This window comes from Chinchilla lanigera, unplaced genomic scaffold (assembly GCF_000276665.1).
Source record: "Chinchilla lanigera isolate Chin_1 unplaced genomic scaffold, ChiLan1.0 scaffold00045, whole genome shotgun sequence".
Taxonomy (NCBI): domain Eukaryota; kingdom Metazoa; phylum Chordata; class Mammalia; order Rodentia; family Chinchillidae; genus Chinchilla; species Chinchilla lanigera.
The window spans coordinates 11,638,651-11,666,585 of NW_004955446.1; the positions used below are offsets into that span (position 1 = coordinate 11,638,651).

General features: G+C 39.5%; 1 protein-coding gene across 3 annotated transcripts in view; it reads left to right on the forward strand.

Annotated features, from left to right (window-relative positions):
- Window positions 1-27,935, forward strand: part of Ankrd55 (ankyrin repeat domain 55) — a 91,374-nt gene that overhangs the window by 16,334 nt on the left and 47,105 nt on the right. For 2 of the 3 annotated variants that reach the window (XM_005392685.2, XM_005392686.2), the window contains exons 3-5: window positions 10,656-10,778; window positions 15,797-15,927; window positions 19,885-19,994. In XM_005392685.2, coding sequence (XP_005392742.1) covers window positions 10,656-10,778; window positions 15,797-15,927; window positions 19,885-19,994 — 364 coding nt within the window. Of the gene's footprint in view, window positions 1-10,655; window positions 10,779-15,796; window positions 15,976-19,884; window positions 19,995-27,935 lie in introns of those variants that run through there. The other variant, XM_005392687.2, reaches the window with a different exon arrangement.

A 27,935-nucleotide genomic window follows, 5' to 3' on the forward strand; every position in this document is an offset into this window, starting at 1 on the left:
ATATGTGCCAGGCACCCACATTTTAGCAGTGATTGTCTTTGAGTTTATTCTTTCTTCTTATGTGTTTTGATTATTTCTGCAATCTAAAAAAATTATTATAAATAAAATAGCATAAAATGACAGGTCAACGAAATCAAAATATCTGGAAATAGGACTTGGGCATCAGTATTGTTGTTTTGGTTTTGGTTTTAAGTTCCCAAGGTTATTCTAATATACACTCAATGCTGAGCTCTAGGAGCATAGTCAACCCTCTCATTTTACAAAGTAGTCACCTAAACCCAGAGCCACTTGCAGTAACACTAGACTGATATGTTTTGATTTTCAAAAAAATACTCATTTACATGAGACATCATTTCTGTTGTTACTTTTTTAGATTTTGCAAAATTACATGCTCATAGCATTAATGGTATAGTTTAAACACTCTTTATTTATTTCTTTCTTTCATTTATTTATTTTTGGTACTGAGAGTCAAACTCATGACCTTGCAGTTGCCAAAACACACTTTATTTAAAACATATGGTCTGGCTGGGGATTTTGCCCAGTGTCACGGCACCTGCTTGGCAAGCGCGAGGTCATGAGTTTGATTCCCAGTACCAGAAAAAAAACTAAATAAATAAATAAATAAACCACATGGTCAAAATGTTGGAAGGGTGAAGGGAGCTGCTTATTTACTTCAACTCTACTTCTAGTGCTAATGATATATCTTATAAAATTGTTTAAAGGAGCAAAAAAGTTATTCCATCAGTATACCTGATTTTATACCCAAAAGTTAGGAAGAATTAGTCTTCATTTCTCTTTATTTTTTCCCTACAGCCCCAAGCCACTAAGCTGTCCAGGCTAAGCTGGAACAAGCAATTCTTTGACCTCTGTCTCCCAGAATGCTGGCATTACAGACTTACACCACCAAGCCCAGTTGCCTTTATTTCTCCACTTCCTATATCCACCCTCTTCAATTTTCCAACTTGGAAGAGAGTATGCTAATAAAATCAATAAGCACATATTAATTGATTATCTACAGTGTGTCTAACACTACTCTTACTTATGCTATTTAAGCTTAGGTTTGGTTTGGTTTTGTTCTATGATAAAGGCAAAGCCATACAACCAAAAGAAGTATGAATTCTAGCGAGGTCCACTGAAGGGTAGTCATTTACCAATTGAGTCTTATTTTGGTTTTTTTTAAAGCAATAAACCAAACAGGCACCCAGGAATAAACCCAATATCATGAGAAGTTATTTCGTTTCAATTGTTTTTCATTTTAAAGAGAATAAAAAAATAATAAAAAACATTACAAAGGATACAGAATTTCAAAAAACAAGATGATATGAATTCAACAATGGTTGTTAGATTGCATATTGTTATCTTTAAAGTAGTTGTTCAGATCATTAGATATAAGCATGCAAAATTAAAACATCTTTAGGAACCTCTGATACAATAATCAAGGAACTACTGTCATTCTGTGACTGTATACACTTCACTGGGTCAGTGAAATTTTAGAGGACACTTAAAGGAGAGATCCTGTGCAATCTGGAAATGTATCACTGGTAAAAGGGAGAGAATCCAGACAGTGGGCGCATGCATAGAAAGCCAACTGACAGGATGGAGCCACAGCAGATCATTAGGAACATGCAAAACTCAAGGACCACAGAGTGAGAGCCTTGGTCAATATCAGACACTTAGGCCAGACACCTAAATTAAATTGTTTTCCTAAAGCTATTTTTAGGAGATGAAGTTACTAGACAGAGCTTTTAAGTGGACACAGGAGAGGGTCACCAGAAGGATGTCTTTTAGAAGAGCCAATAAGGGACTTCTTATCCCAGTCTTTCCCAACCCAATAGTCATTGCTCACACAGTGACGGGTGAGTCATTATTTCATGCTCCACAGATATTAGGTGCATAGAACATTAGCTGTGAAAGGAAACTGAGGGGTCAACCTCCCTAAGGGGCCAACTCAGTATATGCATGTCCCCACAAACACGCTTGTGATATGTTCGGTCAGAACCTGCTGAAACATGGGTAGTGATGTGGAGCACATACCTCACAAGGTAATCTCTGCTACTTTTGAACATCTCTGGTTATTCTAAAGCCTTTTTTTTTTTCCAATCTTTACCCACTAGAATTAGTCCTGGATCTACAGAAAACAATCCTAAACTGTGTTTCCAGATTTTCCAACTTCTGAAAGCAGCTTCATGTTCAACTGAGTCTGCTCATGTCCAGTTAAACAAATTCTTCTTCATTTTACTCATTTCTCACCCTTGAGAGTCCTCAACTAAAATGGTAAATACTTGACTCCAACACCTGCCATTTTGAGAAAGTGATAGAAGTAAGTAAAGTTAGGTAGTTGGTTCAGAAGAAAGTAAGGGAGACTGGAGAAAAGATGGCTGAGACAGTAACACTTGACTTACTGTTAGAGTTCCAAAAGCCAACTAGGCTAGCACAGTCTTTCATCAATTCATGTAAGAGTTATGCCTGTTCATTTACCAAAGCAATTTCAGACACAATATTTTAACATCATGAAGATTTCCACAAAAATTCAGTGGGTAAGAAAGCTTATTTGAGTACAGCATACATATTGAATCAGTCAGTAAATGCAATCACCTCGTTCTAAAAGTTCTACATATTTAAGAGCTTCTTTATTAAGAATTAATATCAAAATGAAAATGCATTCTATGAAAGTGCATCTTTGAGAGGCATCTTTATTGAGGATCAATACAGCCATGCTTCCTGAAACAGAAAATCGAATTTCCAAGGCTCCCTCTGTGCAAGAGATTTGCTAAACATGTCTTAGCATCCCCAGCTGAGAAGAGCGCACAACGGAATACAGTGGGCTGGGGGTGCTGAGATTCGAGGAAGTACTGTACAGCAAATCTGGTTAGGAAGGAATGTCTGACTCTGGACACATATTTCCCTTGCAATAATATTTTTTCAAGACTTTCTTCCTAAAAATCTCTTCTTTCTACCTCTAGGATATGAAGGTTACTTTGACTCTCCATTCCCTCAGCTGGCACATGCAGAAAGTTTGGGGCTGTTTTTCTTCTTAAAACGTCAGACAGAAACTCTTTATCTTCTTCTTCCATGACTGGCACTTCATAAAACGTTATTAAAGTCTCAGGCAATACTCCCTGAGGGCCAGGAGGAGAAAACACGAGACACAGCAAAATGTTTCAGCTCACAAAATCACTACAGTCTGCTGCAGAAGGTCTCATTAGGGGCAAAGAAGACAGAGGTGCCTATCTGTGTTAAAGCAGAAGTGTGTATAATAATATTAGTTGGCACACTAGGAGTGTATATTCGGTTCTGGGTACTTCTCTGAGCATTTCATATGAAATAACTCACTCTGCTCCCCAAATAGCCCTAGGGTGGCTATATTCTTATACCATTTGACAAGAGAAGAATGAATAAGATTAAACAATTTGCCTAAGGTCATGTGGCTACCAGATAAGTGGTAGTGCCAGGGTTCCACCTCTGAATGTTGGGTCCCAAAGCCTATGCTCCTACCATGTTTCTGTATTGTCCCCATGTATGTATGCTGTGTGTCACATGCTATGTATGATAAAAGTCACATAGAGACTAACTGTATTTCAATACCTGCCAACTGTATCAGTGACCGTGAATTTGTTCCTGCATTGGTAGACAGTTCCAGACTGGCTCTTAATTCCACCTAGCAGAACAGCCCATCCTGGCTCAAGGCTCAGGTTAATGACCACAGAGACTCTTCCTTGCCAGTGGGTGGCAATGTTGTCTGTCACATGGAGTTGCTGAGGGTGTGGTGAAAGCCTGGCATCTACCCCAAAAGTGGAAAGCTTTGCCCCCTGTGGATAGGTCATTCTGCGGAGCCCCAAGAACAAAACTTCTCTGCTCTCCCCCAGCATCCAGGGTAATTTTGTAGGAAGAAAGAAGGATCTAAATTAGAATGCCCAGGAACCTATTCATTTAAGTGATTCCACCCTGCCCTGCCATAATATCTCTAGATGTTCACTCATAGATTAAAAATTTGTCTTCTCACTGGGGTGTGTTGTGTGATTCTTGGGGACAGGAACTCTACTACTCTTGTACCCACACTCTTACTAATCTCTGATGGGTACTAGAAAAAATGCTTGAATGAACAAAGTTAAGCTCTTCGGAAGGAGTCTGTTCCATTGCAAGGAACAGTCCAAAAAAGATCTTCAGAGTCTTCTACAGTTGCTCACAATCGACTTCACGGGTCACTCTAGGGAGGGCTCAGTCAGGCCAGGTCCTCAGAATACAATAGACCGTAGCAACTCTCTCAAACACCTGGTTTGCACTCTGGAAACTGCAGTGCCCAATCTGTCCTGAAGCTGACCTGGCCCTTCCACAAAAGGGTTACAGCTTAAGCAGAACAAGGTCAAGCTTACCTTTAGGTAATTTCAACCGAATGGGCCAAGTAATCAAGGCATGCAGGGCTTTCCCAAAGAACTGCACAGGAAACCAGGACAGAGGCACAATATGAAGTTCTAGAAAATGGACCCACACTGGTGTAAAATCTGAGTAGCTCTGAGGACCCCAAACTTTTCTAATAACCTCTCCTACATCTTAAACTCCATTACTCACACTAGGCCCTTGGGGTTATATAGATAATTTATGACATATCCAGAAACTAGTTTCTGGATAAACCATAAAATCAAGGAAAAAAGACAATTTCAAAAATGTCCTTTTAATTTTGAGATTAAAAAATTAATAACCTTTTAAAGTAGGTGAATACAAATTCATTTTAGACAATTTGGAAAATACAGAAAGTTCAGAAAAAAAATAACCAAGAGATTATCTTCATTTACTTTTTCTTTCCCAGTACTGGGGATTGAACCCAAGACCTCACATGAGCTGCATCCCTAGCCTTTGTTACTTCTATTTTGCAGCAAGTTCCCACTTAGTCCCCCAGCCTGGCTTTGACTTTGTCGTACTCCTGCCTTTCTTGAATAGCTGGGGTTACAGGTATACACTACCACACCCGGCTTTTTGATGCATGTTCTTCCAATCTTTTACATGCCTCATATGTGTATTTCATATATAGGTATATATATTTATAACTTTTTACAAAATATAATCTACATCTTTTTACATGCTTCTTCCATTTTTTTCTCCTTTTTCTCATCTGTCTCTCTTTCTCTCTTTCTCTCTCTCTTTCTCTCTCTCTCTCTCTCCCTCTTGTCCCCTATAAGTTTATCTGTATAGCTTTTATCAGAGAGGTAGGAGCCATTCAAAATAGGCTCCATGGAAAGAGAGATAAACATATGGCAAATAGGCAATGGTTAGATGGCTAGATAGATAGATGTAGAAGGAGACAAGATGGGATTTAAGTGTTATTTGTTTATAGAGACCTTTCAGCTATCCTGACTTTGTTACCTTCAGTACAAAAATACTTCCCTGCCCACATTTTAGATTCCATAAGATATGTTGTTAGAGTTTTGATTGATTCTTTGATTTATTTATTCATTCTTTAGAGTTTAGATTCATTCTTCTCTTTCATACCTGCTATTTCTACATCACACTATTTCTACAGAAATTCTGCATACTATCTCCAAGGTTAGGTGGAATTATTTGCATTGGCCACAGTTTAGATTGGCTATTTCTAGACAAACTCTAGAGAAACTCCTGCATTTCCTCTTTATTAATCTGGTTTAGTAGCGTATCTCAGGGCCAGCAGGATCTGTGAAGTCCTTTCTGTTCTGCCTCCCAGACTCCGCCCCTCCGTACCTGTGCTTCGCTCTGTCTCTGAATTCCTCCTAAACATGGTTCTGTGGTGATCTTCTCAACTAGACTGGCCATCTTCAATAACAGAAAGATCATTGCCTCCCGTGGTGAACTGGAACATTTACAAAACCCTAAAAACATGCCTTTCTCTCATACCCACTGCTATTTCTAAATGCCGAGGTTTTTCAGAGAAATTTAACCACAAAATGTCTGCTGAAAAGCCCTTTGAAAATCAATTGTAAGTACAACTTAAAAAATAATAAATTACTTAGAAATAATCTTAACCAAGGAGGCAATGATGTACATACAAAACTAAATTGCTAAATTACTAAAAAAATTTAAAGATGCCAATAAAAGAAAATCTGTGTATCCTGAATTAGAAGACTTAATATTGTGAAGATGTCACCACCACCCAAAGCAGTCTGTAGATTTAATAGAATCTCTACCAAGATCTCAGTGTTTCTACAGAAATAAAAAAATTCATCCTAACCTCAAGACAGATCATGTAATCTCAAGAGACTCAAATAGTCAAATGAATTTCATAAAAGAAAAACAAAGTTGGAACGTCTCACTGATTTCAAAGATTACTATAGAGCTACAGTAATCAAAAAACATGGTACTGCATAAAGATCGACATAAGGTGTAGGTAAATGGAGTAGAACTGAGAGTTAACACCTGTGGTCAACTAATTTCCATCAAAGTGAACACCATTCTGTGGGAAAGAATGATATTTTTCAGTTTATAGTGTTTACACAACTAGAGTCATATAGCAAAGAGTGAAACTTAGCTTTTGCCTTACACTATATTTTTAAATTAACTGAAAATGGATCAAAGATCCAAGCATAAGATCTAAAAGTATAAAATTCTTAGACAAAGGCATAGAGGAAAGCTTCATGACATTAGATTTTACAGTGATTTCCTAAATATGATGCCAAAACCATGGACAGCAAAAGAAAAAAAAAGGAGACAAAATAGACTATATAAAGATTTATTAACTCTTGTGCATCAAACAAAACAATCAAGACCACGGAAGTCAGAAAAAATATTTGCAATCAAGCTATCTGATAAAGGATTAATATCCAGAGTATATAAAGTACTACAACTCAGCATCAACAACAAAAATCCTAGTGAAAAGTGAGCAAAGAATTGAACACTTGTCCTATAAAGAAATAGAATTATCTCATAAATGAGCAATTCCACCTTTGAGAATATACCCCACACACACACACACACACAACTGAACACAGGGTCTCAAAAAGATTTGTATAACCATTTCCATGGCCGCACTATTCACAAAAGTTAAAAGATGAAAACACAAATGTCCCCCAACAGATGAAAAGATAAGCAAAATATGATACATACATACAGTCGAATATTATTCAGCATTAGAAAGGAAGGAAAATCTGACAGATACTACAACATGGAAAACCTGTAGACATTCTATTGAATGAAATATGCTAGTCATAAAAAGACAACTGTTGATTCCACATGTATAAGATATAGAGATAGTCAAATCCATAGACATAGAAAGTGGATTGGTGTTAGAAAGAATAGTTACAACTTTTTGAAAATATAAAGAGTTCTAGAGCTGGTGGTGATGGCTGTCCAATAATGTGAACATACAAAATGCCACAGGACTATATACCTAATGGTTAAAATGGTAAATTTCATGTTTTGCGTATTTTACCATAGTTTTTTTATTTTTAAAACTCTTCATATATGTAAAGGCTCCCATCATGACCTTATTGAGTAATCTCCAGAGTAAACACATCTATTTCCCTCAATTATTTCTCACATGACATGAGAAAAACCCATTCCACCTCTGGTTACTCTTCTCTGAATGTTCTCCATCCACTTGTAGCCCCATTTAATCCACACCCCATAGACCTCAATCAGACTGACTGATTGTGAATTCAAAGGCCCTATCACCTCTCTCAATATAATTACTAGACCATCAATAATTCGGCAAGAGTTCCTACCAGTCTATTAAAACATTGCTAATTCCTTGGAGCCAATTATCTAAAATCTAAATTCTTTTCTAATGTGCCACTGCTAAAACCATTTATTGGTCAGAGCTCTTTCAGCGACTGAAAAGAAAACCAAGACATACACACACAACCATGCAAACTGGCTTAAGCAAAATGGGAGTTTGTTGGCGCATGTAAATGTCCTAGAGATGGCGCTGGCTGAATATATATATATATATATATATATATATATATATATATATATATATATATATATATATATGGCTTGTTTCAAAGTTTAGATGATGTCCCCAGCCCTCAACCATTTCCTTCTCTTAACCTAGCTCTGCTGCCCTCCTTGTTTGGTCATCTTTCTGCTTAGATAGGTTCTCCATGCATATGGCGCCACCATGCTCCCAGGTTCACGAGTGATGCCACAAAGTGAAAGCACTATGCTCAACAATCCCAGTCAAAGTATGGACTGTGCAGCTGGGTTGCATCCTTGAATCAGTCTCTGTAGGAAGGATAACGCAAAGACTGAGTAGCTTTGTTCTAGGTCACAGCTTCCATGCCCTGACCATGATATAGTCAATTTCACTGAATCAGATTATGGGCTGAAAGTGGAGCAGAGGTGGTCCTCAGAATAACTTGGGTAAGGTTAACATCAGAGGGAGGGGAGGTTGGGCATCAAAAAGTTTTGTTTCAACTTTCTTCAATTAGGGTGGGGGATATAGCTCAGCGACACAGTGCCTGTCTGGCAAGCATTAGGTTGCGAGGTCGTGAGTTTGATTCCGGGTACCAAAAAAAAATCTTCAGTTAGTTCAACTGAGTATTTCATGGGCTAATATATCTTACTTTCCACTTATTCTTATTAGATGTGTTCTTATTTGAATCCTTCTGGTAAGGTGTCTTGAGGCTCTTCATTCTATCAGGCAACACACCTCCACAGTGTGACGGATGTGCCTTACATATTTTGTTGCATTGCATAAGTAGAGCTATGTATGGTACATAAGCACATTATATAACATAGAGACATACAAACCTCTAGTTTTATTGTCACCTTTGGCAGTTCCTTGGCCCGCCACCATTTGCCTTTCAAGGTGACATCACCAGGACCTTTGGATGAGCTCATATAACCAGATAGCAGGTCCATCTTTGTTCTTAAATCTGGGCCCCATTTCTGGTACCAAAAGGTATTGTGGGCTGTCTTAACACGATGTCTAACACCTGGGAAGGTTTTTGATAAAAAGTTAATATTCTATGCATTGTATGGGTTCTCCGTTAGCTATTATCAATAGATCTTTTTTTATACATGTCCCAGATTTCTAATGTTGTTTAGGTAAGACAAAATGATTTTTCAAAAAGGAGCAGTAGGAGTAGCAAAACCTATACAGTGCTTAGTATGTGCCAAGCTCTGTTGTAAAAGCATATGCAATTAAATACTAATTCATTTCTTTTCTCACAACAACCTCAGGAGGTAGGTAGTTGTCACATCATCATCATCTCCAATTTTTTTTTTTTTTTTGTACTCAGAATTGAACTCAGGACCTCACACTTGCCAAGCAAGCACTGTACCTCTGTGCTATATCCGCAAGACAAGGAAATAAAGGCACAGAGAGTGTAAATGGCCCATAGTGACACAGCTGGTCAGTAAAGACAGGACTTGTACCCAGGTTATCTGGCTACTCCAGACAAATTAGAGAACAGCCACTCACCTTACAAAACAGCATAGCTGTAAGTGAATCATTTGCAATAAAAAAGTTCCTTCTGGTATTGGTTAACTAGTTAAAAATCATTAATAACTTCTCAGAAATACTGGGACAGAGAAAACAAACCAAAGGATTAGCATTCCTGCCAACTAAAGATCAATTAGAGATGCAAAGTTCTGGCATAAAGTCAGCAGAAAAGAGATATCTTTTAAAAACATTGTTTCCCCCAGCAATGACTACACTTAAGCAGGGAGTTCATGCCTGGGAGAAACCGGATAAGTAGGGGAGCTCAGCACAGCATCGCACCGGTGGTTACCCATGAGAAACGCTTGCTTGCCCACCTTTCCTGTCCGCCTCCCCCAAACACACACCTGGAGTCATTTGACCCACAGTTCTGCTGGAAGTACTATTTATTGGTTCAATAGTGTTCATAAGTCAAGGGGCTGCATGGAGCCCTATTTCTTCTGGAAATACTATCTCTTAAAACTTCAGACAGTTGAAATGAAGGGGTTTTCATGAAGGGACAGCATACAGAGATGACAGAGTTCCAAGGACAAGCAGTAGGAATCCATTACTTAGCTCACAACTGACGAAGAATTGGCCTGGGGGAGCAATTATCAGGAAGACCTGTGAGAGCTGGTTCTGCAGAGGAAGAACTGGTGGGAGAGAGATGGCTAATGCTAAACACTGTGCTCAGTGGGAATGGAAAGGACTGTCCCATGCCTGTCTCTCTTCTCCTTCCCAATCTCCTGCCCGTGCCTCCTACAGAAGAGCCAGAAAGCAAGAGAGAGTGGGGTACAGTGGGCAAGGCTCAGCCCTCAGGGTAGCAGGTCAGGAAAGGGTTCCGAGTTCATCTGGAGGACAGAGAAAGAGGATACAAGGCCTGTCTCAAAGGTGGGTAAGCTGAGTCTTTGAGAAGACAAATAACAAGCTTCAAATGAAAAAGGGAAGCCCAGAACCAAGACGAGGCCTTTACTTCTCTATTTGATCTGACTGATTTTGAGAAATACGAAGGCCTAGGAAGAGAATCATAAAATATCAAAGAACATCTAGCTCCTCAGGCTCCTTTTCCGCATACAGTGGTGTCCCAGTTGCCCACAGTGGCCCACTTTTCTGCAGAAGTGGTGAGGGAGTGTATGATTGGGATGACACAGCCTTCTGCCTGGATTCAGTAGAAAAGTTTAATGAACGGTGTAGATAAAGATTGGTTGTTGTTATTCTTTGCGTGAATTCACTCTATACACTAATAGTGTGTCTCTGTTTCATGAAGGTGACTCATGTGAGGAAGTTGACCTGACCATGGTTTATCAGGCAGCATCTAATGGAGATGTCAATGCTTTGACTGCAGTGATTCGAGAGGACCCTTCCATCCTAGAATGCTGTGACAACGAAGGTGAGATATTTATGCATTTTGAACCCAGACTGTGATACTGTATCCTTTTGGGAACATGTACTTTATGATGAGCAATACTAGTACAATTATTTCCAGCTACTTTGATACTGGAGAGAAAGGGGTAGGTTGCCTGTGGTTATATATAGATACCTCTATGCTTCCTTACATAAAAGTGTTAAACACAAATCTTCACCTCAACAGAGTAAACATACAACGCTCTCCAAATCTGTTGACAGGTTTAATGCAATTTCTTAAATCAGGCAGTTTGGCATAGGGTATAAGGTAGAGATCACAATTTCTATCAAAACCCCAGCAAGGTCTCTGTGTATGCATGTGTGTGTGTGTATGTGTGTGTGTGTGTGTGTGTGTGTGAGAGAGAGAGAGAGAGAGAGAGAGAGTAGAAAAGACAAGATTATCTGAAATGTATACACAGCTGCAAAAAAGTTAGGTCAGTTATGACAATTTTGAGAAAGCATGAAGCAGAAGAAATTTGTGTACCAAATTTCAGGATTTATTACATAGCTACAGAAGTCAAGACTGTTTGGTCTTGGCTAAGTGGTAGACAATGGAAAGGAACAAAGAACTCAGAAGAAGACCCACACAAATAAGCCCAATTGATTTCCACAAAAGGGTAAATGTAACTTACCGGATAAAAGGCAGTCTCTTTAACATGTGCTCCCCAGCGCGATAAAGTTTCAAGTGAGGAGCAGGGGAAGATAGGGCAAAGAGGGAGGAAAGCAGGAAGGAAGGAAAGAAGAAAAAAGACAAGAAACAAAGTAAGCACCCTCGACATAAGTCTAACACATGACACAAAAATGAACTCAATATCAATCATGCACTGAAATATGAGACATAAACCTTTTAGAAAAAAACAGACATAGACCTTCATTACGTTGGGGTAGGCAGCCAGTTCCTTGGATTTAACATCACAAGTGTAGTATATGAAAGGAAACTTTTATAAATCTAAATTCATCAAAAATACAAACTTTTGCCCCACTGTTGTGAGAATCCAGAGAGAAGACTCAGAGTGGGAGAAAATATTTGCAAACCACATATTCCACAAAGACACACTGCTTTCACGGTTGTTGCTGCATAAGCATGTAGAGTTATGCTACCTCGCCCTACTTACTAGCAAAATAAGCTTCAATAGATTATTTAACTTCTGTGCTTCAGTTTCCTCACCCACAAAATGAGGATGATAATAATAATTCAAAAGATTTGGGATTTTTAAAAATGAGAATTGGATAGATTAATCCATTTGGATTTATGCTTGGCCCTAACAAGCACCCAACAAATATTAGCTATTGTTTGAAAAATATTACAAATAGATATTAGGTACTGTTTGGAATTTCATAACCATATTGTAATTACTCAAAACCAGCCAGGACAAGACAGTGAGTCTCAGAATGACTCAAGTTCTTAGCCAAAGTCACAGCTACTAAAAAAGCTGCAATTAGAATTCAAATATCCTGTTCCCTCAGGCAGAGTTCTTTGTGTGCCTTATCTCACAGTGCACAGGTAGTAAATTTCTTAAACATTTCACTACATGAAAGGGTGGATCATTTAAGAAGGTGTGTACTAAGGAGAACTTCATGCATGCCAAACATGACTTAGTTGCTTCATTCTTTATTTTGTGTATTTTATTTATTTCGAGTAAAAATGTTCAAACATAAACTGCAGAAAGCACCACATCAAACTACTACGCATTCACCACCCTACATTAACAACTTCGATAATGTGGGGGTTTTTTTCTTTGGGATTTTTTAAGGAAAAAAAAGTTACAGAGCAGTTGAAGGCCCTTTTTTTTCCTTTTCTGATTCCATCCTCTTTACTTCTGTTCTTCTAAAACAGCTAACCATTATTCTGAAGTTCATGTGTAGCTTTCATTTTCCAGTTTTCTGCTCTAACTTTACAGGGTTTATAATGATCTATCCTGTTATTTGTATGCATAAAATTTATATGAGTAATATTGCAGCATTTTGCAATTTGCTTTCTTCACTCAAAATTTTGTTTTCAAGATTTATTCAAGTGAATACAAATTAATTTACTTAGTATATTTTACACTGCTGTATGGTATTTCCTCATGTAAATATAACATAATTTATGCATTTCTCTCCTAGTGTTTATTTATGCCAACATTATGATTTGTGTCTAGATGTCCCCCCAAAGCCTCAATAGGCCATAGGGTTTTTCTTGGAGGTAGCTGAATCTAGAGTGTGTGATTGTTTTGTAGTGCAATACTGGGAGTAAGGGTTTGGGATTAAGGGTGGGTGATGGCTGGATCAGTCCACTGATTGGACTGGTACCACCATAATCCTGGTAGACTGGATACAATATAAGGGACAGAAAGAGGCTTGTCTCTCGCTCTTCTGTTCTCTTTGCTGTTTTCCACTGCTGTGAAGTGTTGCCCTTCTGTCCTGTGCCACCGTGCCTTGGAGACAGCTGATTATGGACTGAAACCTCCACAAACTGACAGCTAAACAAACCTTTCCCCCTTTAACTTTGGCAGTAGGGTATTTTGTCTTAGCAATGAGAAAAGTAACTAAGACAGCCAGATTGTTAGTTAATTTAATTCTTCATTAATCATTCTTGATTATAACTCTGTTCATCAATGTGAAAATTCCTTTATAAAATACACCTGAAAGTAGAATTTCTTGATCATAAACTAAGAACACCTTCAATTTTGTTAAATCTGTCAAATTTACCTCCAAAATAGTTGTCTAATTTAAACTCAAGTGAACAATAAGAATTTCCAAATACTTGACAATACCTGGCACTTTAAACTTTTAATAATTACTGATTCAATATGTACAAAGTGGTATGAAATGTCATATTAATATATACCCCCTACTTGTGAGATCACCTTTTATTTGTGTGTATGTGTGTGTGTGTGTGTGTGTGTGTGTGAGTGAGTGTGTGTGTGTGTGTGAGATATTCCATCTGGGCTATGTTTATTTGTGATGTGAAGTTTGACTCTAATATTAACTTATCCCTTTGGTAGACCCAGTTGGCCAACATCATTTATTAAATACCTTTTCTTCCCCCTGTATGTAACTATAGTGACACACAGAATTCCTATACAGGTTTCAGTGTTTCCTGTTTTCTTTGTTCTGTTGATCTGTTTACTGTTTTAATTTGCATAACTTTATAATGAATCTTATTGATGAATAATGCAATTTCCCTTCCTTTTATCTACTTTAAAATTATCTTGAAATATCTTTGGCACCTATAAATAAACTTAAATATTTTTCTTTTAATTTTACAAAAGCTTTTATGAAATTTTGTTGGAATTGCACTGAATTTATTGATTCATTTTCAGGAAACTGATAACCCTACTATATTGAGTCTTCCATTTATAAAAAGCCTAGGTCTTTACATATTTAATTCTTTTTTTGTGTCACCTCATACATTTTATCTACATGCCTTGCTTTTCTTCTGCTAGACTTATTCTTAAGTATATTTTTATTGCTTTTTTTTTTACTTTTCCCATTGCTTTTCTTTTTAAGAACACCTTTTTGTGTATTAATTTTACTTTGTTTGTGCTCTATGAGGACAAGTATATCAACCTAAAGTAAATTTGGGAGCCCAATTTGGAGATAAATCTTCTGTCACTTCTCTCTAAACTTCAGAGACTTAGTTACGCGTTTCAAAATTGTTTCTTAATGTCTAGGCGCCAGGTGCATTGGTTGGTGCTCAGGCTACAGTGATAAGCGTGAGCTATGTGGTTCCTCCCCCGTAGAACTCACAGCTTAGAAAAGACATATTTTAAATAAATGAGCACCCCTAATAATCAAGCACAATTAAAGAGTTTAAAGAGTTATTAATGAAAAATAAAGAATGTTGAGAGATTACCACTTGGAGATCTACTTTACAATGGAGGATCAGCAAAGTATTCTCTGAGGAAATTTATATGTAAGGTTGGATCTCAAGATAGATATAAATCAGCCAGGCAGACCATGTAATTTGATGAAAATAATGTCTAGAAATTCTTTAATTTTATTTACTGAATATTTCAGATTCACAGATTGCTTCAATAACCACTCTTCTGTAAGTGCTTTCCTCCACGGAAGTTATAATAATATTTGTTGACAGGAACAAGGGAGGAAGGAAATTTTGCCACTATTTTGAGACACAGCACTTGACTGCTGCACTTACTCAGCGCAGACTCCTGAAAGACTCTTAGAAGGGAGAAATCTGGAGAGGAATTGGGTTGTAAACCATCTTTCAGTCAGAGTAGCCGTCCTCAGGTCTACTCATTCTCAGGAATCTCTGAGAGGGATAGCTTCTAGAGAAGGAATACAAAGTCAATGTGAATCTCAAATCAAGAGACCTAAATAAGTCTCAGCTGGCAAGAAGTTGTGTCTTACATTTGGCTTCTCCACCCTAAGAAATGTAAAACATCTAGTTTCTGCTTCACTAGGTTGGCTTATTCCAACAGCTCTGCAAAGTTAATCAAAATGTGTCACTTCATCATTACTTTTATTCAGGAAGAAAACACATTTTAAAAAGCCAAATGCTTTTGCCTATCTTGATTCTAAAAGCAGAGAAGTATTTATTACAGGTGGCTCCTTTACCAAGAATTTGTACAACCCAAGGCTAAGCTACCACATAACTTTATGATCCACAGCCTCCAATAAAAGCATGTTGGACCTGTCTGCTTGGCTGGAGTTGCTTTCCAAAGGTACTTCCGGGTTCTGGATTTTTCAAGCCAAGTCAGAATGAACCTTCTTGTTAAGTCCCAAATTATGCTGACCACGCATGATTTTTTTGTCATCTGCCCAAAATGTTTTAATCAACCAATTATTGCAAAATTGCGTAAGATTGAGAAAAGGCCAGAAAAATAAATATAATTTATACATAAATGAGGCAAAATCATCTTCATCTTCCTTGAGCCCATACAGCTGTTCCACAGCTGGATTTGTTCTGCAAAAGGCAGATGAATGAATAGACAAATAAAGCCTGTTCATAAATTTTGTCAGTCAAACATTTTTAAAGGCTGCTGACATTTCCCGTTCCAGGATGCACGCCCTTGATGCACGCGGTTTCTGGACGTCAAGTGGACACAGTGAAGCTGCTGCTGAAGATGGGGGCCAACATTAACATGCAGGACGCTTATGGCCGCACGAGTTTATGCCTGGCGACCTACCTGGTACCAACTGGTGTCTGTTAAAAGGACTAAGAAGCAGGGATGCTAAAGGTGTTGTTCTGGGGGGTCCCTCTTGAAGACAAGTGCTCTTAGTGGAGCTGGTAACTGGAAATAGGACCTAAGCTTTACATCTATCATCTTCAACATTTATATCATCACTTAAAGTTGCTTTTATGGATTTAAGTAATGGATCTTCCCAATGTTATGAGACAGGAGATAGCACCATTAGGGAAACATTCTTTTCTATCTGAACAGCATCAGAACTTGGGACTTTTCAGGTCCCTCTATGAAAGAGCACCCTCCATAAATAACCCAGCAAAGATGCTCTCCTTTTGAAGATCCAGTCAACATCTGTGGCGCTAGGAGTAGTTCAATGGATGCTTCAGGCTGAGGAATATGAGATACAGTGAGAACTAGGAAGGAGAAGGGGAGAAGGAAATCCAGGAGATATCAGGGTACAGCTCCAAGTCAGGCTCAAGTTAGAAGCTGCACGATGCCAGGCCTCACAGTGGATATGTCAGTTTGATGTTTCTTCAACCCTAAAGTAAGCTTGTTTAAGACTCATTGAAAATCCCTGAGCCCTCTCTTCTCAAATGCTCCCAGTGATACTTCTGGAAGGCCCCGGGGCTGCCTTGAGTGTCAAACAAGTCCTAACTGCCATGTGGGAGGCATCATTCTTCTTTCTTGCCGACAAGGTGCTCAGAAATCTTCATCATGGCCCCCATCTCCCTGTGCTTGCTGACGCATGTATTTGCTATTGCTGTCACTGAGGTGATAGATTCCCCTTGTACCAGCCCCACTGAGGTGCCCTGCTGAAGCAAAGCACTTCCCTCCTTTAAACTCACCACCCTTTCCTGCCACAGTCCAGCATAGAATGCAATGATGTATTGCCCAACCCTCACAGAGATTTCTTCAGAACTTAATTTTTCATTATGTATTTGTATGTACTCTTTCTCTAGGATTTAAACCCATCTGGAAAGAGTTTTTCAAGGCGTGGTGAACATATTTTCTGTGTCAATATCCCTTAAGGCACTTATTTCAAATGCATGTTCCTGAGGTACACCCAAGACCTCCTAGTCAGACATCTGGGGAACGGGGCTGGGGCAGAGGAGGTCTGTGGGTTAAACAAACTTCACTGGTAATTTTTGTGCTCTCTAAAGTTTGAAACCCACTGCTCTGTGGGTACTAGTTGAGGTCCCATATCTCAGACAGATATGTGACTGTCTTCCCAGTCCTCTCCATTATAGCACATGCCATGATAACTGCTTTTGCTGCAGATATGTTTTTTTGGTATCTGAGTTGAAGAAAAGAGAAAATTTAGACCAAGTGGTTAAAGAAGTAGGTAGAAATAGTTTCTAAAGTTTACTGCCACTAGCCTCTAGCATTTGGTGAGAATAAACTATTTCTTTCAAATTCCTAAAATTCTAAGTTTCAAATTTCTTTGGCTGGACCATCATGCAAGGGACTTAGAAGAAGTGCTTTTCTAGACCAAAGTGAATCATAAAGGACATTCTTGAGGCTGAAAAGGTGACACCTTTCCAGACAGCTCTTTATAGGAAGGCATTCTAAGGAGCTGGGTGAGGGAAACAGCTGCATGATACCATGCGGTGCTGTAAGAGACAGTATTAATGAGATAGCAGTTAGGATTCCATTGGGCAGTAAGGACAGTGGCCCCAAAACGGAGTCAGGAAGCGCAGAAAGAAGTCTGTTCAGTCACGACCTTCCCAGGATCTCAAAGAAACATCTGCCAGGTGTCCTTGGCTGTCTGGCCCTCCCCAGAGCATGATCAGGCAAGCCATTCACTCAAGTGTGCATTGGCTCTACATGGACAGTGCGTGGACATTGCATAGACTGGACCCCTCAAAATATGTAGTCTCCTATAGGGTAGAGATTTTATTGCTTAACACGACAGGTTAAACTCCCTTCCAAATCCCTTTAAAACCCCTACACAAAAAGCCCTCATGGATATTCTACTCAGAATCCCCTTCTAGGCTAGTGGAACTTTACTTCCTTGCCTTTATATTTTTTAAATAAATTTACTTGCACCCTACCTCCTCCATCCTACAATCTCATTCTTCATCACTGTGGGACACCACCCCAGTATTCCATAACAGTGCCACATCCTTAACTATGACCAGCCTCTATGTGACCCCTGCTGTCTGCCTCTGTTGAGGCAAAACATTGTCCTGGGGACTGTACTGTGGAGCCCACCATTCTTTCCCAACAGTGTTGGGACTCAAGTGTTCAGAGTTAGCTGTAAAGTCAGTGTAGAGTTTATGTGTGACCTTGGGCAAATCACTTTACCTCTTTGTGCTTCTTTCTTCATTTGAAAAGTGCAGGAAAAACAATAACCTAACTTTATCACAATGGAAGGAGAAATGCACGTGGAGTCAACCAGCACGTAGTCGGCTCTGAATAGTAATAATTTACGATATCTTCAATAGCTTCCTTATTTTTTTCTGAAAAAAGAACAAAGAAAAAAGAAAGAAAACCACAGATACACATGGAGATCCAGGAAATGTTGCAAAATTATGTTTTTTAGTGTTTCAAATCTTTCCCCACCACAGATCTGCTTTTCAAAAACTGTAAATCTTGAGCAACTCTAAGATTTATTCATTATTTCTTTCTTTTGGGTCTCCTGTCTATTCTTTCTCCTTTTAACCTGAGAACTTGATGACTTAGACATTAGGAACTAAAAACAGGCTTAATATACTAGTAAACTATGAATCAACCTATGATTTTTGATGTACTTTTGTTGACAGATCTTTTCCAGACTTCAAAACTGAAAGGTTCTTTTGTTATCATTCTGTTCCTTCTTCTTCCTGCACTTACTAACATTTTTTATTTTTAATGCTTCCAATATTATGTTAGGGGGGAAATCTTTAGTCATCTTTTTCATCTTACTGGGAAACTTTGAGGCTTAACTATACACAAATAGAGAAAGGCAGGAAGCCTGCTTCTGACAGAAAAGAGAATTCTCACATTATTCTTTACAATAATAGCTTCATTTATTGTTAGTCTATGTATAATTCGGTTGAGTAACCCTAGCAGTTCTGGACGAATGTAGGAGACCTCCTCCACAACATGAGAGCCAAACTTGAAAGTAGCATGGGGCAGAGAGGGAGGGCTAGCCAGAGATTACTCCTGCCTGTTGAAATGGGAAAGATAACAGGAAAGTGACCCAGCTAGAAGTGTTGGCCAAGGAAGGGACAATCATGGGCTGTGGTAATATCACTTCTCAATCTGAACAATGACTGGACAGCAGGGAGTGGGGGATTCATAGGTAAGTAAAACATATCAGTGGGGAGTCCTTGGAAGATGTTCATGATACCCCCATGTTTATGGTTTCAGGCTGTTAACATCAGATCTCTGCCACTGGAGTGGGGCTCAATTTAGGCTTCTAGGTGTTGAGATGGGAACTGACTAGAATAAATAAGATGCTATGCTATAGCTGCTAGTACAAGTACTTGGAAGAGAGGGACCAGGTCTGTGCATCAGACAGATAAACTGAGGTGAAGAACGGATGCTGGGACTCGGAAATGGTATAGGAGTCTACTTTTTTAGAATTGGACATTGACATCCAAAAAAAATGCACAGACAAGTATGATTTGAAGATAAGCCCACAGAATGAGGAGCTAAATCAGGTTAAATCCCCTGTCACGTGTCACCTGTGGCCCGGGAAGCTGGTACAGACTGAGCATATCAATGGAGTTAGAGTGCTCCTGGAAAGAAGTGGGAGACAAGAGAGTCTAGGGTTGGTCTTCCAGAAATCTTGGAAATCTGTACCTCAAGATTTTCAGCCTCTCTTGAGGTGTCTAATTGGAACTGTGGTCCTTAACTACTTCAAGTCAAATAAAACATGCTTTTAGCCAAACCAAAGAGAAGAATAGGACTACAGAAAGTCTGGTGCCCCTGTTATAGTTTATGTTACACAATCATGTGGTTGCTCCTGACTTTCAGGGTTGGCTTGAAGGCTGTGTGAGTCTGCTCAGAAATGGTGCCAAGCACAATATCCCGGATAAAAATGGCCGCCTTCCACTTCATGCTGCCACTGCCGAGCCTGATGTGAGGTAAGCAGCCAGGTCCCTACGACATACAAGTTGGGAGAGACCCAACTTGCCTTAGAAAATCATCTAATATCCATTCCTCCGTAGCTGATAAAAACAAAATTTATCCTATTTAAAAAATTTTTTTGAAGTTGTAGCAGACAGAGCATAAAAATCTTAAACTCTATTCTCATTCCCCTTCTATTTAAATAAGAACTTTTTCTCCCAGAATTTGATTTAAGAAGAATTGCTTCAGAATTCATGAACTCATTCAATTAGTCAGTCAATTATTTGAAAACTATTGAATTGGTTGAGTTAGATATGTATTATTATTCAATTTGTATTTACTGAGCCTTTATTATGGACCAACTATGATTCTAGTCCCAGAGAAGGGTTAAGTGACCCACTGGCAAACAAAGGAACAAGATTTCTAATAATGACAAGCACTTTGAAGAATATCAAACATGATTTTAAAAAAAAAAAAAAACATGATTTGGCAGAGAGATTGCTGTCTAAACCCAGAACCTAACTTGTATCTAGGAGCTGGGGGTAGGAGGCTTGAAGAAAACCAGAAGTGTGGGCTCCTGGAAACCATGTGGAGGAAGATACTCAAAGAAAGTGGCTATACAAGGAGGTTGGATTTTTGTAAGACAATTGAGCAACGAAAAAAAGATTTTGCCCAGAGCAAGGGAAATTTCCGCATTGCTTTGTGTCTGTTTGGCCTCTGTCTCCATGCTTTTGAAAGCCTCTCTCACCAACTGGTAACAGTAATTCCTACTATGAAATGGTACTATTGGGGGTGCTTGCTTCACTTATGCTTGTGCAGCACATACTTTGGCAGGAATGTGGTGTCCCCCAGGCCTAGGCCACAGGCCAGCGCCACAGGGAGGTTTCTGTCTGCTTTGCCTTCTACAACCACATGCCAAACTAAAATCTAGAGCTCTGCAGGGCTGTGGAGAAAAGGACATAATCAGGTGAAAGATAATAAGATTTCTTCATTTCAGTCACTTTTACAGAAAAAGGGCTTGGGAAATTCCAGGACCATTCCCAAGGCTTGCCTCTTATTACCTTGGGTTATTTCCAGAAATAACAGAAAACTAGAATTTACCCAAAGCTCAACAAAGCAAGGAAATTTAGAGAAGCCCAGACAGTTAACAATCAATAAACATTGTGTATAATGGGGATGACTCCCTTATGATGAATTTTACATAAAAAAAGCAAAGAAAAAGAAACAAGAATGACTTTTCCAGACAACCACATACATTATACTGTTTTTCCAAGAGTGGTCTTTAAAAAATAAGTTTAAAACTTATCTTTTAAGATTATTCTGCCTTGATTTATTGCAATTAACTGCCTTTCTCTGCCTCATTCAGAGTGGCCCATTTAAAATCTACTAACTGCTTTTGGGAGACAAAATCCTAACTTATGGTAACAAAAGCTACTGTAACATAAAACCCAAAGCTTCAGTGTTTTAACACAATAAAAGTTTTCTTCTCAGACATTTAACAGTCCAGTATACCTAGTGCCCTTGAGTGATGAATTGCTCCCCCTCCGTATGGCAATTCGGGGACTTGAGCTTCTCCCATCTGTGGCTCCATCGTCCCCTAGGATCACAGAGTACCAGTCTTTCAGCCTGTAGATGGGGAACTTCACCTTTTTCTTAAAACTTCATCCTGAAAATGATACTGTCGCTTCTGTTCACATTCCATTAAACTAGTCATTGGAACACTGTGGGTCTTAATAAGTCCAGGGAATATGTCCCTTGCCAAGAATCTAAATCCCATCTATAATTCCCTTCCATGAAAAGGAGACATGGATGTTGGTGAAAAGCTAGCTAGCTTTGCCATCAACTCATGACACATGAGAGGTGAACTAAGCCTTATTAGTCAAAATTACATTCAGGGTCATTTAGGTCAACAATAGCATTCATCCTCTAAAATCATTGCTATAATACATTGAAAACCAATCCACGTGTATGTCCTCTTTTGTGGACTTGAATATCTTCTTTTTATTATGTCCAGCCGTGCCTTTGGAAGCTAGGATTTCTCTTACATTGCTGTAACTGGAGGAGAGCAGAGAGCAGTGGCCTCACCATCTCTTGAAATTGTACCTAATTATATCACCATCACCTTTGGATGAGTTGACACCAGAAAAATAAATATCTGTCTGTGTGTACTGATGATATGGTTGTGTTGTCCTGAATGGACATTTGATTCTGAAAGATAAAATCCTGCTTTAGTCAGCAATAATACTAACTGCTTTAACTAATAAAATCCAGAAGTTGAAATTATTCCAAAACCAAAAGTATTATTCCTAGTAAATGTCCTCCAAATCAACACAGTTAAACTCTAACAACTCATGCAGCAAATCAACTAGCTTAATTACCTAAAGAACATCTAGCACTCAGATTGCCTTAAAGAATTTCCTATGAAATTAATAATTAAAAATTAAATATTTTATAGGTTTATTAAGAAATTTTATAGTCGTGGCAGAAATTGTACTAAATAACATCTGCATTAAATATTTAAAGCAGAAGCCAGGTGTTGTGGCACATGCCTGTAATCCCAGCACTAGGGAAGCTGAGGCAGGAGGATTGCCATGAGTTCAAGACCAGCTTGGGCTACATATTAAGACTCTGTCTCAAAAAAAAAATTTTTTAAAGCACAAACTAAGCCATACTCTGTCGCAGAGCCTGACGGTAGTCATCCATTTGTTTGTGTACTTACATAAACTTTGAATTGTTTTCTGAAAAAATAAAAATAAAAAAGAAAAGTTCTGGTTTGTAGGTACTTCTTACTCCTATCACCATGATGCGGAAGGCAGAGCTCCTCTATCAGGACACTGGGAGCTTGTCTGACCACTCAGTTTCCCCAGGACCACACAAGCTGAGGCCAGGTTGGCTGAGCACTGAAGCATATAGGTCTGTACTTAGCCTACAATGAAGGTGACAATGGCATTGGTTGTCATCATGTCCTGACCAAAGTTCTAAATGTTTTCCATGTTCTTCCTCATTTAATCTTTACCACTGCTATCTGCAGTAGGTAGTATTTCTGTCTTCAGTTAACAGATGAGAAAACCGAGGCACAGAAGAGCTAATTAACTGCCTACTGACTTATGAATATAACCTGCCCAAACAGATTGCCATGTTCTCAGACCTACTATTGTCAGATTGGCCATATTTTGTTAATAAGCCCTTGACCTGTGTTGAGAGACCTTATAAGAAAGCGCCTTACAAAACTTATGGGCTCACTGTCAGTACATTTTTTACTCATTACAGCATCTAAAATACCCTATACAAGCTACCACAGTAAAAACTTCTCCTAAAAGAGGAATTTCTGAGCTTCCAAAAAATTATTTTGTATTTTATTACATGTACTCTGTGATTTATGACCATGTTTCTCTCTTTATATTTTTAGAAAACTCAAAACCCAACTGAAATCCCAACTCTGGCACGTATGTAGTGCTATCACGTCCTCTTTATTCTACCCTTTTCTCTTTGTCTAGTTTCTTCACTTATCTTGTCTTCCTCCATGTAACTAATATCCTTTTTAGGCTGAGGTCAAGAGTGACCAGAAGTCAGACTGAATTTGAATCTGGCGCCATCTCTTGCCAATTAGTTTGTCTTGGTCAAGTTAATATATAACTTTATTTTCTAGAAAGTAGGGAGAATGAAAGCCCTTATATTATAGGAATATAGATAGAAGCAAGCAAAAAAATATGTAGGAAATATAGAATGCAGCACCCTATATATTGCCCAGACATTGTCCATGTTCAGGAAGTGTTGTTGATGATGAGACTGATAATATTAACCATAATGATAATGATAATGATGATGTGATGGAAGATAAATAGAAAGTCATATCATAGATCAGCACTAAGGAATGATATCGTTTCTGAAGCTCCACCAGCTCTCATCTTGGCCTTCACCTTGGCACACACAGATCCACATATGCAGGTCCTACTGGGTGGCACACACACTTGCTGCAAAGGATGCCGGGACGTGAACAGCATTCCTGCTGCTGTTGATGCAGGGAAGTGGACTACTGCTAGACTTCAGAACCCAGTGAAAATTAAAACCAATCATTCTGGCCTCCATAAACTTCTTTGCCACCTTCATTAATGCTGCTACATCCCAATTTTTGTCCTCATAATAAGCATAATGAACGGGTCATAAGGTGTTTATTTATGTGTTAAAACCTCTGAGCAAGCTCCCTTCCACTTAATGTTCACTGGAGAGTATTCAGAGGGAAGCCTCAAACTAAAGCTGCTTCTAAACAAGCCAAGGGGACACTTCAGCTAACCCTTGGCCTTTGAGGAATTCTGATTTCTTCATGGAAACAACTCCCCAGCAAGCCAATCGGTGCCAGTCTACATCTGTAGCCAAACCCTGGTGCAGTGGAGATGGAAGCAGATGCAGGAATAAGTGGTTTATAATTATGAACACGAAGACATGTTGAACTGACAAAAGCGAAGGAACACAGGTTTCCTCTCACAAGGCCCCTTCCTGCTATGCATGCTCTGCTTCTCAGCAGGTCCAAGTTTTTCTCCTTTCAGATCCCCGGGGGCTTTTCTTGCTCCCTTGGCTGGAACATTCAGAAGGCTCCGGTGTGAAAGAAGGGGCATGATCATTAAGACAAAGCTCCAAAGAGAACAGAGTTGTGTTTGTACAACACTGCACATGCTAGTGTTGGAAGGCAAGGAGCAATTTCCTCTGAAAGCAGCCGCAGGGCTCTCTGAAGGCTCTTTTCATAGTCTCCATAGTTACTGGCAGATTCCCACCACCACCACAGTGCCAGCAGCTCTGCCTATTTTCATCACTCTTGACTACAGCCAGAGTGAGGAAGGAAATCATTTCCTTGGGGTCCTGTTCTGTAGTCAGGACCAGCTCTAACCTGGTGTAGCTGTTTCTCTACAGTGTACTGTCACATGCAGGCAGCTTCAGACAGGGGAGACAGCTGCTTGGGAACCATTTTCCCCACCCACTGGGCTTTCGGTGAACAAGGGAGGCTCAGAAAAAAAGCAGGCAGGGGCTTTTAAATATATTAATCATCATATAATAGCTATTATAAGTGCATTTATGCATTGACTCATATAAAGTCAGCAAATCTTCAGGAATTGGGAATTATAATTCTTTCCATTTTAAGGATAAGAGAATACAGGCATAACGAGTTTCATAGATTGCCCAGGGTCCTGGCTGGTTGGCAGGGTGTGGAGAATCTAATCAGCAGATTGGGCTGGCCCTGAGCCTGTGCTGTAATCACGGACTTTTCCATGTCTGGAAAGGCTCCTGCTGGGCCCTCAGGCCTGCTGTTCTGGTACCTCGGCTGAGGTGGGCTCTCTGGTGCTCCCTCAGAGACTGAAGAACAGCATGGAGTTGGATTTAGTGCCAGACAAGATTGTGGGGAAAAATACCCCTGACCACTATAGCACAAAATGGGAGCTCTGAGAAAACAAGATGAAGATGACCGCGAGTTACCTGGTAATGGAGACAGATGTGAACAAGGATCTTGCTTGTACAAGGCCAGACAGCAAAGAAGTGCCAGGCTGAAATCTCATCCGCTTTCTAGCACAGGCTGGATTACTGACCATTACGCTGTGACAGCCTTAGCAGGCAATGTTGAGCTCTGGTTTGTTCCGTCATGAAATGAGAGAGAAGGACAGACAGACAGGGAGACAGAAGGAGAGAGCAAAACAGAGACAGAAATAGAGACAGAGACACAGAAGAGACAGGGAGAGAGAGGGAGGCAGAGACAGAGAGAGAGACAGGGACAGAGAGACTTCATCTGTAAATTTGTGTCTAGCTTTGAAGATCGGTGGGGCTTACAGACAGGAATTAAATGGACTCTGGCAACATAGATTGGTATAAATCAATCAGGGTCATGACAGGGAAGACATGCTATCAAAAGGAGGCAGCTGAAGAAATTCTAGTGAAAGACTATTTCACACTAACTAACAACAGCTGATAATTTACCTCCTTACTCCACCTCTACTTTATCTAAAGAGCAGGAAAATGTCACCACTCTCTAGCGCAAACAGGCAAGGAAGGGAGCTATTTTGGACCCTCTGAGAGTTGTGGTGGTAGCTGTGGCTATAGGAGAGGGGCCTAAGAGGAATGGAGGCCATAGGCAGAAATCACTGCCAGAAATCTCGCCTATGCTCCAACTGACCAAACCCAATGCAAAGTTAGCAATTTCAAACTTAGTGCTTTAAATGTGAATGAAGCATAAAAATGGATGGGAGAGAAAACTAAACGAGGGGCAAGGGGGCCTGGTGGGTGCCACTTTCAGAGTTCAGCCTCAGGCCAGGATATTGCAGAGCAGAGACTGGATTTGAGGGACAGATAGAGAAGCATCTAGGCTTAGGTTCATCCCACAACCTTCAGAGAGCTACTTAGCATTTGACAAGAGCTCTCACTCTGCTCTCTCCCATTTTAATCTGGTCAGAGCCCCACTTCCCTCAATGAGATCACCCTGCACCAGACAAGTCACAGAAAATCCTACAGATAAGCTCAGTCTGCTCAGGGCTAACTGAGAATATGACCATGCTGGACCCCTTTCACTGCTGGCCTTCCTCCCTCACTGTGCCCTGCTAAAGGGGCCCTGGGATTCAGACACTGACTACTAATAAGGGGCACTTGACAGTCACCAGTGAAACCCCGCCTTTATCCATAAAGCAGCCATGTGGAAAATGTATGGGAAAATATATCTCATGATGAAATAATTAAAAAACAATAACAGTATTGTCCAATTTCAATTGTTTTTTAACACCTTCCTACCAGACAGAAGATGAGTCTAGAATTCAGAAGGTGTAACAGAGATGTACTGCTTTTGGTCACGGCCACTGATCCTTTTAAGTTTGTGTGCCAGGAGCTCTGCACCTATTGTGTTATTCTATCCTTCATACCACTACTTTTTGGCACTCCTTCTGCTGTACCCTTGAGAATACAGAAGCTCAAAAAGGTCACATGGCAGTGAGGTCAGAATTATATCTCAGTAGCAGCCTGGCTCCTAAAAGTAAGTGCCTAGATTTAAATCACAGACTTCCTTGCTATTTCAGCCCCACAGCATATGACCAGAATTTCATCCTTACTTAAGCCCTCTGTGTCACATGTACTACTAAGGCTATGATTAATCTAGCTTTCTTTTCTTCTAATATAAGTAGCAATTTAAAACTTAGTGCTTTAAATGTAAACTAAGCATAAAAATGGATTGGAGGAGAGACTCAATGAGTATTTTATTTTTCAAATAATTCTTCCAAAAATAATTTTGAATTTCATTCACTGCTTGCCCTGTACTATTCTTTATCCTCTTGATGGAGTCCATTGAGTTATTCATTGACCATCTTTCTTAATGGTTGAAAACAACCTGGTTGTTTACCAGAATCTCCTAAAGAACTTCTCTGAACCCTGAAAACTAGGCTTCTCCCAGACCTGTGTTAGAAACCCTGAGGTTAGAGTCCAGATGTTTGTGGTTTTACAAATCTGCCCCAGTGATCTGAGATTGGGCCAGGGCTCAAAAGTCTGAAGTTAAGAGTTCTAGAATTAGCATATACTGTGTTGCAGGCATGCTGTAACTCATTTAATCATCAACACTGGGCTAGAAGAAGGGTACTTACTGTTCCCATGTCACCAGTAAGGAAGCTTACACAGAGGGGTTAAGTAACTTGCCTCAGGTTACAGACTTAGTCTGTGGCAAGCCAGGGATATGAACCCAGGTAGTCCAGCTCCAGAGCCTGGGGCCCAGCCGCTGTGTCCAACTGCCTCTCTCTCTCTCTCATAGAAAGAGTACTGACCTCAGTCAACCAAGTGTGAAACCCAAATGGGGGAAGAGCTTGCCCTGGAGAATCACTGATCATTGTTCCACATCAGTTGCTGTCATCTGCTCAAACATTTGTATAGTTTATAAAGAGGGAGCAGAATTATACATCAGACTGTCTCCCAGTATTACCGTATTTAAAAGACATGAC